At 42.3% G+C, this 12,258-nt stretch overlaps 1 protein-coding gene across 9 annotated transcripts in view; it reads left to right on the top strand.

Moving 5' to 3' along the window:
- GANC (glucosidase alpha, neutral C) overlaps positions 1 to 4,941 on the top strand; it is a 73,034-nt gene extending 68,093 nt beyond the window's left edge. For 8 of the 9 annotated variants that reach the window (XM_025295852.3, XM_006066206.4, XM_006066205.4 and 5 more), the window contains 2 exons: positions 3,446 to 3,549; positions 4,156 to 4,941. In XM_025295852.3, coding sequence (XP_025151637.3) covers positions 3,446 to 3,549; positions 4,156 to 4,265 — 214 coding nt within the window. In that variant the 3' untranslated portion in view covers positions 4,266 to 4,941. The remainder of the gene's footprint in view (positions 1 to 3,445; positions 3,550 to 4,155) is intronic. The other variant, XR_006542871.2, reaches the window with a different exon arrangement.
- The last annotated feature ends 7,317 nt before the right edge of the window (positions 4,942 to 12,258 follow it).

Genomic DNA, 12,258 nt, shown 5'->3' with positions numbered 1-12,258 from the left:
TGTTCAGGTCTGTGTTTTGTTAGGTACTTTTTAATATTTTCCATATGTATTGAAATTCTCATTTTGTTCATGCATTGCTCTTTGAACTTGGTGAGCATCCTTATGACCATTGGTTTGAACTATTCTATCAGGTATACAATTTATCTCTATTTCATTAAGGTCAGTTTCTGTAGATTAATCATGTTCTTTTGTTAGGAACATATTCTCCTGTTTCATCTGCCTTGACTCCTGGTGTTGTTTCTCACATTAGATAAGACACCTATGTCTTCCAGTCTCTACAGACGGGCCTCATGTAGGAGATGATCCTCATTGATCAGCCTGTCCTGAGCTCCTTATAGCTTCCAGACCTTTGTGATTATCCACACTGCCATGTTTGTTCTTAGTGACTGCCAGTAGTTAATGATATGCTGAGATCCATCTGTATCCCAAAGGGACATATTTTAGTCATCACCTATATACAGGCTGATTAGAACCTTCAGGCAGTAGCTGGGAAAGTATGCAGTTAGATCCTTTCCAGGAAGAACCTGGGAGATGGATATTTTTGCCTGCTCCCTCTGCACTGAGCCCTGGGGGATAGCCACGCTGCCTATTAACAACTGCTTTATTTGCCGTAATTAACTCTGTTGGCTCTCAGAGCGAGGTGATTTGAGGGCCTATCTCTCCAGGTGGGAGCCTTGAAAGGATGAGTGTGATCCAAACCTTTTACTTTTTCTGGAGAAGCTGCTGCTGCTGCTGCTAAGTCGCTTCAGTCGTATCCGACTCTGTGCGACCCCAGAGACGGCAGCCCACCAGGCTCCCCGTCCCTGGAATTCTCCAGGCAAGAACACTGGAGTGGGTTGCCATTTCCTTCTCCGATGCATGAAAGTGAAAAGCGAAAGTGAAGTCGCTTAGTCGTGTCCGACTCCTAGCGACCCAATGGACTGCAGCCTACCAGGCCCCTCCGTCCATGGGATTTTCCAGGCAAGAGTACTGGAGTGGGGTGCCATTGCCTTCTCCGTCTGGAGAAGCTAGGAGTTGCAAATTCCTGCCCAATTGTATAGGACTATGCCAGGGGTGGGGCTTCCCTGATAGCTCAGCAGTAAAGAATCCACCTGCAATGCAGGAGTTACAGGAGACGTAGGTTCATTCCCTGGGTTGAAAAGATTCCCTGGAGGAGGGCATGGCAACTCACTCCAGTTTTCTTGCCTGGAGAATCCCCATGTGCCGGGGTCTAGCCCCAGCTGATCCAGGGTATTCGAAGGAGAGACGGCATAGGCGAGGGTCAGGAAACAACTGCTTAATTAAAAGTTAATTAAGGATATAAAGAGTAATAGAATGAGGATAGCTCAGTAGGAAAATTCAGTGGAGAAAAGAGGCTGAGTAGCTTGGTTTACGCGGGGGACCAATAAAACTTCAAGACAAGAAGCTTGCACCACTTACGTAGGCCGCAGGCGTCCTTCCGTTCTTCCGAAGGAGAGGAGACACTGAGGCCTCCCCGGTCGGATCTTAGAAGCCCAGGCATAATTAGTAAGCATGGTGGGTTCCGCGCTCCAGATGGAGACTCAACCAGAGTGAGAGAGAGAGAGACATGGGGAGACCAGTCTTTCGAGGAACTGATCCCAATTCTTTATTTTCCATGGTCTACTTTTATACACTGAGATGTTATGCAAAAGTCACGTGGGGTCAGCAGTCCTGACTTTTATCAAAGTCAGGTGCTTCATACAAAAGCATACAGAGGTCTTAGGGGTGTTACATCATCTTCTGGCCGGGGGGCCTGCTGACAATTTACAACCCTCTCCTTGTGACAGCGGTCAGTCAACCAGGACACTTATTTCTCCAGGGGTGATTATTCTTAAAACAGATGCCACCCAAATAAAGTTACATTCCTATAGGGTGAGGGTGTAGTGGGTTTTAGTTAAGGAAAGAATTTACTTAGCCTAAGGTCTAACGTGATTTATATCAAAGGTTAATACTTATTTCTTCTATATATTCATTAATGTGTATAAGGGCAGGGGATGTGGAGACTTAGCAGTAAACATCAGCTCAACAAATGAAAAACCCTTCACCAATATGATTTCTAATCAGCCCATTATACTTATACTAATAGCTTTCTAACTTTTCTAAGGAACCTGTTTTTAGAAGGTTTAAAGCATCTCGTGCCTCTCACAGTTGGGAGGCTGTGAGCAATCACATGTGGCCGGACAAGCCTGTCAGGCAGGCTAGAGAACCTTCAGAGGAGTTTGTAGGTTGAAACATTCCTATCACACCCAGGAATTATTATTAACTGGAGCTCTAGGTTAACTCCTTCTCCGAAAGAGGTGGTGGGGGACAGCCCCCCGTAAAGTCAGAGGTGTAGGTAAGAGCACAAAGTAGTAAAGTAGGCAGGCTCTGGTTATGGGGGTAGATGCTCGAGGATTTCCAGGGGGACTCCTGAGGCTCGATCCCGCCTTTGCGTATGTCGAGCCTCCTTCCTCATGACCTTTGCCATGGGCGGAGTGCCTCACGCCGGCCCCCAACACCCATGGACAGAGGAGCCCGGAGCCTACAGTCCATAGGGTCGCAAAGAGTTAGACACAACTGAAGTGACTTAGCACGCAAACGTGCCAGGGGTGGGGGTTATATGGAAAGTGTGTTTCAGCCTTTCCTGCTTGTTTTGATGTGGATATTTTCTCAGTCACCCAATGTGCAGGAGTTGCTCAGCTAGTTTTCTGGTTTCTCTCAAAGAGAATTGTTCCATGTGTAGCTCTATGTTCAGTGCATCTGTTGGAAAAGGGAAATTCAGGAGCCTCTTACATTGGCACTTTGGTCTGGAGCCCCCTGGGAGTATTTTTCAATCACTCTATGAACATCCCTTCATTATTGTCTTCATCTTCCTTTCCTTCCTTCTCTGAAAAATGAAAAAGAATTCAGTAGAAATTCCTATTAATCCCATTTATTCATCTATTCAAACATTCATTAAGGATCTGGTTTCTTGCGATTTGATTGCAGCATCCAAGTCACATTTGGGACTTCAGTGTCCTTAAGTGACATCCCTCCAAATGGCTTGTTAGAGGAAGACTACTGGTTAGCTTGGGCTTCCCAGATGACTCAGTGGTAAACAATCCGCCTGCCATAACAGGAGACACAGGAGACACGGGTTTGATCCCTGGGTCAGGAAGATCTCCTGGAGTAGGAAATGGCAACCTGTTTCACTATTCTTGCCTGGAAAATTCCATGGACAGAGGAGGCTGGTGGTCTACGGTTCATGGAGTTGCAGAGAGCCAGACATGACTGAGCACGTGTGCACTGGTTGGCTTGTTTTTGCATATAGAGTCATCTTTTTCCATCTCTTCATCCTAGTAAATGTGACAGCTATATGTTTCATGCCTCCATAGGCATGAAAGATGGGAGGGGATGGTGATCTGGTAGCCAGTCCAAACCCCTGTTCCTCTCCTTTTCCTAATGTCATTTGTTGTATCTATTCCAGTTGTGCTGACGAGAGGGGTCATTATCCCAGCAAGTGTGTGGTGGAGCAGATCTTGGTCCTAGGCCTCAAGAAGCAGCCATCTTCTGTGACTGCCCACTCAGCTGGTAAGGAAACAGGCCTCTTGGTTCTATAAGCATAGAAGTATTTGCCATGAAGAGATGGTTAGTCTAAAGCTGATGTAATGTGCTTAGCTATGTGGACTCTGCTCTTTCTGGCAAGAGTCAAATATACTAGTATCTAGAGGGAACGAGGCCATCCTGCTTCTTTCTTCATCAACTGTCTTTCTGCTCATTGTAAGCTGTTAATATTTTCCTGAGGGAAATCATTTGGGGCTTGAAATAATATTGTAGCTTTTCTGAATATTTGTTTCAAACTGTAGGTATCTAAAGTCGTAGGGAATCCAACTGATATTTATTGAGTTTCTTAAAGGACCTGGGACAAGATATATCTTTTTTCAACCTACTGAATTTGCTGGACAAATTACTTTGCTCCTTACAGTTTCTTTTCATTCAGTCTTTTACTCAAAAGACTGGAGTGTTTCATGTTTTAAAAATTCATGGAAGTCCTGGAGTACAAGTGGTATTAATTTGGATTCTCCTATATGGAATATAAGATTTTATGACAGAGACAGAAACTTTTTAAATTCAAAGAAAAGACATTTCTTTTCTGGATAGTCAACGGACTTTCCCTTTTACTGTTTGGATCTCTAGATGGCAGCGCTCAGCCTGTGGCTTTTACGTACCATGCCACAACATCCACCCTGAAGCTGGAGACGCTCTCGCTGAACATTGGTGTGGACTGGAAGGTGCGCGTCCAGTGACGGAGCAGTGCGCCTGGTGGCAGAGCCAGGAGCAGCGGCACCTCTCCGCCTTCCCTGGGGCCTTTTATGCAATTCGTGCCACATGCTAATTGACTTCTCTGGCTTAAAGTCAGCTTTCATTAGTCACAGTTTATTAGTGAACAGTAGATTTCAGATTTTTCAGATGTTACATTCTTAGACATGCTGGGAATCATACTCTTGGTATCACACACCACTTCGACATGCAAGTGGCCCAGAGACATTTATAGCATTCACAGACCTCGCATTGCTCCTTGGGCCATGGCCTGGGGTATGTGCCGTGGCCCAGTGGGGAGCTTCTCTTTGAGCACAGCTGGGTGAGTTTGTTTCAAGTGATAGGTGGGCCGAGCCCACCTTGTGGCCCATTTGTGAAAGCTCGTCTCAGTCCATGTGGCCAAGCCACTCCAGCTCCAGCAGCTGAGCTGCTCAAGGTCTCTCTTGAAGTGGACAGTGGCCTCTGGTAACCACCTCCCCCCACAGATCTCTTTTACCCACTTAGACATGGGCAAGGCAATCCTTTTCTACTTGCACTATATGTACTGCAGCAACAGGGAGTTACTCTACCTTACAGACTGAAAAGCTGGCTTAAAACTCAATATTCAGAAAACTAAGATCATGGCATCTGGTCCCATCATTTCATGGCAAATAGATGGGAAAACAATGGAAACAGTCATAGACTTTATTTTCTTGGGCTCCAAAATCACTGCAGATGGTGACTGCAGCCATGCAATTAAAAGATGCTTGTTTCTTGAAAGAAAAGTTATGACCAACCTAGACAGCATATTAAAAAGCAGAGACATTACTTTGCCAACAAAGGTCCGTCTAGTCAAAGCTATGGTTTTTCCAGTAGTCATGTATGGATGACTTGGATCACAAGTGGGAAGAGTTGGACCACAAAGAAAGCTGAGCACTGAAGAATTGATGCTTCTGAACTATGCTGTTGAAGAAGGCTCTCGAGAGTCCCTTGGACTGCAAGAAGATCAAACCAGTCAATCCTAAAGGAAATCAGTCCTGAATATCCATTGGAAGGACTGATGCTAAAGTTCCAATACTTTGGCCACCTAATGTGAAGAACTGATTCACTGAAAAAGACCCTGATACTCGGAAAGATTGAAGGCAGGAGGAGAAGGGGACATCAGAGGATGAGATGGTTGGATGGCATCACCGACTTGATGGACATGAGTTTGAGCAAACTCTAGGAGTTGGCGATGGACAGGGAAGCCTGGCGTGCTGCAGTCTATGGGGTCGCAAAGAGTCAGTCATGACTGAGTGACTGAGCTAAAGTAAGAGACTGAATCAAGAACACAAAGGGAGTCTTTTACTTGTCATGTTTTTTGGGTCTCCAAAGTTCCAAATTAATCTTTTTAAAATTCTAATCTCTTAATATTGGTTTTATTAAATACTGTCTACTACCTAAAGATTATTTGTAACATGAGTGAACTGTAATTTAAATTAATAACATAAATACCCACCATCAAACTTCAGAATAAGAACATAGGACTAGACTGAGGGTGAGGTAAGTGAGACACTTGCCTGGGACAGAAAATATATGGGGATGCCCAAATTCACAGTAATCAAAATAAGTAATACTTTAATGCAATATTTTAAAAATCAACACGAAAAGAAAAAAAATCCATGATGAACAAATATCACAATTTTAAATAAGGATAGGATCAATATACCACATTTTGCGTTTGACTCAGATCCCAGCACAGCTCGGCATGGGCTGGAGCACTACACCACAGCAGCCCCTTGGGAGGTCCCTAGGGACTCCCTGCGGCTACAGCATCTGCTGAAGCAGCCTCCTATCTTCAGCCCTCCTCAACATGCACACTTGCTTATCAGGCATCCTCCACTTAGTAACTTGCCAACCGCCACCCCAGTGCCTTCTGTTCCCTGGACCCAATATCTACTGCCTGCCCTCTATGTATGCAGATCCTACCATCTGTCCAGGCACAACTCAAATCCCACTTCCCCATAGAGCCTTTCTAACTCCCTAACACCCACAACTCCCCTTTACCACAAGCAGTGATTTTGCCCTTCTCTGACAGGCAGCCCCACTTCTACATAATATGCAGTTGGATGAACATTCTCTTGGATGGCCCCTCAGTGTTTCAGGTTCGTCTGTCTTGTTCCCCTATTAGATGGCATGTTCTCCAAGATCATGTTATATTTCTCTTATATCTGCCAGAGCACCTTTATACTTGACTTTTAGTAATGATTGGCTGACTGATGGATTGATTAAAAATTGAGAATTGAATATACTTGTTTCTGCTTGACTTTTATGACATAGGACTCTTCTCTCCAGATATAGTAAATGTTGTGCATTTCCTGGTAGACATATTTCATTGTATCAGTTGAACTTTGCACTATGTGTAAGTAACATAGACATATGCAGATTCTTTGTTCCTATTTCTGCAAGTTTTACAATTAAGGAGAAAGGAAGAAATCTCCATTGGCTGAAGTTTTATTTCCCAACTTCAGATTTCCCTCCCAACCTAATTGGAAAAGACCCTGATTCTGGACAAAATTGAAGACAGAAGGAGAAGGAGACGACAGAGGATGAAATGGTTGGATGGCATCACTGACTCTATAGACATGAATTTGAGCAAGTTCCAGGAGTTGGTGATGGACAGGGAAGCCTGGTGTGCTGCAGTCCATGGGGTCATAAATAGTTAGACACGACTGAGCGACTGAACTGAACTGAACCTGAAAGCTGAATGTTCTTATCTAATATAAATGATGGCTTTTAATAGCATTTAATGGGAAATAGATAGGGAAACAGTGGAAACAGTGTCAGACTTTATTTTTTTGGACTCCAAAATCACTGCAGATGGTGACTGCAGCCATGAAATTAAAAGATGCTTACTCCTTGAAAGGAAAATTATGACCAACCTAGATAGCATATTAAAAAGCAGAGACATTACTTTGCCAACAAAGGTCCATCTAGTCAAGTCTATGGTTTTTCCAGTGGTCATGTATGGATGTGAGAGTTGGACTATGAAGAAAGCTGAGTGCTGAAGAATTGATGCTTTTGAACTATGCTGTTGGAGAAGATTCTTGAGAGTCCCTTGGACTGCAAGGAGATCCAACCAGTCCATTCTAAAGGAGATCAGTCCTGGGTATTCATTGGAAGGACTGATGCTAAAGCTGAAACTCCAATACTTTGGCCACCTCATGCGAAGAGTTGACTCATTGGAAAAGACTCTGATGCTGGGAGGGATTGGGGGCAGGAGTAGAAGGGGACGACAGAGGTTGAGACGGCTGGATGGCATCACTGACTCGATGGACATGAGTGGGTGAACTCCGGGAGTTGGTGATGGGCAGGGAGGCCTGGCGTGCTGCAATTCATGGGGTCACAAAGAGTTGGACATGACTGAGCAACTGAACTGAACTGAAAGCTGAATAATCAAGACCTATCTTCAGATCAATATATATTGCATGTCTATTCATTTAAAATATTTTGGAAACAAGGAATGTAACAAGAACTGTAGAGTAAGTTAGTGAGGAACTTCTCTGTCTTGACCCAGAACTATACTGAAAAGTTTAACTAGACACATTGAATGGAGAAAAATACAGCCTGGGTGTTCTCGAATGTTCTCTGCTCTTAATCGCTTGTCACACTTTCCCCATCTCCTTTTTCTGATGCTAAGGTCCAGAGAGCTTTGACCAACTTGGGGCCAGGTTGATCTACAGTGTTCAGTGACCTTGTTGTGGCTGATTCTGGATATGCTTTCTCAGGAAACTGGATTTAATGTAATAAAGTAGAATCATTTCAGGAGTGATTCAAACAAAACTCTAAAATGAGTGTGTAATATGTCTTTCCTTTAAGACTTAAATGCCCTGAAATGAGCTGACAAATCAGTTTAAAAACAGAAACTGCTCAAAAGCAATATGGGCAAAGGTAATTCACAGAAGAAATTGAAACAGGCAAAATAAGTATGAAATATTGACTCATTGGAAAAAACTCTGATGCTGGGAGGGATTGGGGGCAGGAGGAGAAGGGGACGACAGAGGATGAGATGGCTGGATGGCATCACTGACTCGATGGACATGAGTCTGAGTGAACTCCGGGAGTTGGTGATGGACAGGGAGGCCTGGCGTGCTGTGATTCATGGGGTCGAGAAGAGTCGGACACGACTGAGCGACTGAACTGAACTGACTGATGCTCAGCCCTATTAATATTTAAAGAAATTCAATAAGGGCTGCCTGATTGGCCAAGATTAGGAGGAAAATGTCTAGTACTGATATTGGCATAGGAGCTAGGCATTCTCATGCATCATTAGAAGAATTAGAATAAGTATAATCTTTCAGGATGGCAATCTGGCAATAGCATCAAAATTCTTAATTTGCATACTTTAACCCAACAATTCCACTTCAGATAAATTGCTCAGAGCTACTAATTGCAATGTGTTTTATACTGTTGAAAACCAGAAATAAACTGAATGTCCTTTAACAGGAGATTGGTTAAATATAACCCTTTCATACAGTGGAGTGTTATGCAACCATTAAAATAAAAACCTATATATATCAACATAGAAGTATGTTCTGGATAAAATGTCTACTGAGTGACTTCATTTAAGTAAATAATAAACCAAAATTTGATGTACCATCCTATACTGTGCAAGTGAGAAGGACATAAAAAACAGCTCTCTCAGAACTTTCAGATTGAAGGAGGAAATAAAGAGACATGACACCAAATGTGTTCTCTCCTGGAACTATAAGGGACATTACTAGGACAGTTGGAAAAATTTGAATGGGATATTTTGATTACATGGTAATTTTCGTAATTTTAAGAACTGCACCATGATTATATAGAAGAATGTCCTTGTTTTAGGAAACACATGGAAGTATTGAATATTAAAGGGTAATGGGCCCTCATAGCTCTAACTTACTCTAAAATGGCTCAGAATATAATTTATGTATGTATGAGAAAAACAGAGACAGAGAAAATCAGCAAAATGTGTTAAAAATGTTACAACTGAAGAATCTGGATGAACCATGTACAGGAACTTCTTATACTATATTTTCAACATGCCTGTAAGTTTTAAACTATTTCAAAGCAAAATTTTAAAAACAAAGATGCTGAGCCATATCTCCATAGTATCCAGTAGCTGTAAAAAGTTTGGTTTCTATTATTGTAAAGGGTTATAAGGTGTGGCATGTAAAATAGGATGAAAAATGGGGTTAAGAATGAACTCCAAGGATTTCCCTGGTGGTCCAGTGGTGAAGTATCTGTCAGCCAATGTGGGGGACACAGGTTCTATCCTTGGTCTGGGAAGATTCCACATGCCACAGGGCAACTAAGCCCACGCACCACAACCACTGAGCCTAGAGCTGTGCTCCTCAACGAGAGAAGCCACCACAACGAGAAGCCCTCGCACTGCAACTAGAGAGTAACCCCTGCTCACTGCAACTGGAGAAAGCCTGTGCATGGCAACGAAGACCCAGCACAGCCAAAAATAAAAAAAAGAAGAAGAATGAACTCCACACCATTATGGAGAACAGTATGGAAGTTCTTTAAAACACTAAAAATGGAATTACCATATCCATTTTTCTGGTTTTCAACAGTATAATCCACATTGCAATTAGTAGCTCTAAGCAATTTATCTGATTTATCTGAAGTGGAATTGTTGGGTTAAAGTATGCAAATTAAAAATGGATATGGTAATCCAGCTTCTGAGCATGTATCCATGTATCCATAAAGGATGAAAACATAATTAGAAAACATACGTACACCCCAATGCTCATAGCAGCACTGTTTGCAATAGCCAAGACATGGAAGCAACCTAAATGTCCATCAACAGAGGAATGGATAAAGAAGATATAGTACATTTATACAATGGAATATTACTCAGCCATAAAAAAAGAAGTAAATAATGCCATTTGCAACAACATGGACAGACCTAGAGATTATCAAACTCTAAGGGAAGTAACTCAAGAAAGATAAATATCGTATGATATAATTTATATGTGGAATTTAAAAAAATGAAAGAAATTAATTTATTTACAAAACAGAAGTAGGCCCGTAGACTTAGAAAACAAACTTATGGTTACCAAAGGGAAAAGAGGGGTGAGGGGTAAATTAGGAGTTTGAAATTAACAGATGCCCATCACTATATATATAATAAACAACAAGCACCTACTGTATAGCACAGAGAACCATATTACATATATTGTTAAAAACCTGTAACAGGAAAGAATCTGAAAAAGAATATATATATATATATATACACACACACACATGTGTATGTATACACACACACACACACACACATGTCTGAATCACTTTGTGTATACCTGAAACTAACACGACACTGTAATCAACTATTTAGTTCAATTTAAAAAATTAAAAAGAATGAACTCTAGTACAAGAAAATACATTTATTTCTGATGCAGCAGACCTCTTCAGATCATCAGATGAGCTGTTCCTCACTTGAGAAATGCCAGCCAGGCCAAGTCCTCTACTTCAGGGAACACAAATACCACACTCAGAGCACCAGGCCAGGAGACCCGGACTGCCCCCACCCTGCCCCCGCCAACGCTGTGGCAGCACTCTCCGAGCTTTTATATGTGTCTCCCCACAGAGGTCTTGTCTGACTGCAAGGGCTGACCAAGGAACCGTACATCCTGGTTAGCTGAGATTGGCCTATCAGATATATAGGGAATAGCCATAGGGAATTCTGGAGTTTGGTCTGTGTGCAGAATTCCTTCACTTTTTCACATCCCTTTCAGTATCAGTGTATCATAATGATAGCAGAAACACAGTCAAAACACTTAAATATTTGGAGTTTAATGGCTTTTAGCTCATAATTGACCATCTTACCTAAAAGCCTTCTCAGTAATGGAACTCCTATGGCAATATCAAGCTTTCCACTCTGTTTTTAAGATTTCCGTCCATCAAATCCTCTGAATGCCCAGCATAATTCCAGGGGTGGGAGGGAGGTGGCACTCTAGACTAAAATAACTTCTCAGCCTAGGGGATAGAAAGCCATCAGCAACTCTCCTGGAAACGTTACAGTCTTAACCATAGACAATGGAGGCCATGTAACTGGCATTCTAGCAGAAATAAAGGAGACACTGGCATTTGATATCAGATCTGCCTGTCTTATGACCAGCCTTGCTCAAGGCTGCAGTGTCGCTGCAAGGCCAGCCAGAGTCAGACAGCTGCTTCTCAACAGTTGTTTTCAGCATGGCTGATGGTGTTAGATTCCACTCCCATCAGAGGTAGGAGAAGGGAAGCCCTGACTATTTATATACAGGAATCCAGAGATCTTATGCCTAATGCAGTTATTGGAGTCTTAGTTTTGCATTTACTCTTTCACTGATTATCAGGAGACCCAGGATCTAGCTTGGTTCTGTAGCGAACTGGCAGGGTGATCTTGGCCATGTCATTTAATCTCTCTAGGCCTGGGTTTCCTCTTTTTTCAAGAAAAGAGATAATCTCTAAAATTCTGTGACTTTCCCATGACAACTAAAAATACAGTAGATAGCACAAGTTTTCTCACCTCTAAAATGGGATTAATCAAACCTGCAGGGTTGTATACAGACTCAAAGTATTCCATGTGTATGAAAGGAAAAAAATAGTAACTTTGGAGAAACCTGGTAGATACCACCTTTGCCAAGTAATCAAGGTTGATATCACCAGTAATCAAATACATCAATATTAAGTACCCCCATGTCTGATTTGATGAGAAGGGCATATAACCTCTGTGATAGTCTTCCCCCCAAAACATAACCTCAGTCTAATCACGTGAAAATCAGACAAACTCAAGTTAGGGACATTCTGCAACATACCTGACAAGTACACTTCAAAAGTGCCAAGTTCAGGAGAGATTGGAACTGTCGGGGATTGGAGGACACCAAGGAGACGCAACAATTAAATGCAATGCAGATCAGATTCTGCAAAAGAAGAGGAAAAAAAAAAAAAACACCTACATAGTGGGAACACTGACAAAAATCTAAACATATCTTG

The sequence above is a fragment of the Bubalus bubalis genome, chromosome 11 (assembly GCF_019923935.1).
Source record: "Bubalus bubalis isolate 160015118507 breed Murrah chromosome 11, NDDB_SH_1, whole genome shotgun sequence".
Lineage (NCBI taxonomy): Eukaryota > Metazoa > Chordata > Mammalia > Artiodactyla > Bovidae > Bubalus > Bubalus bubalis.
Note: the sequence above shows the minus strand (reverse complement) of the source record. Positions and strands in the feature narration are given on the sequence as shown.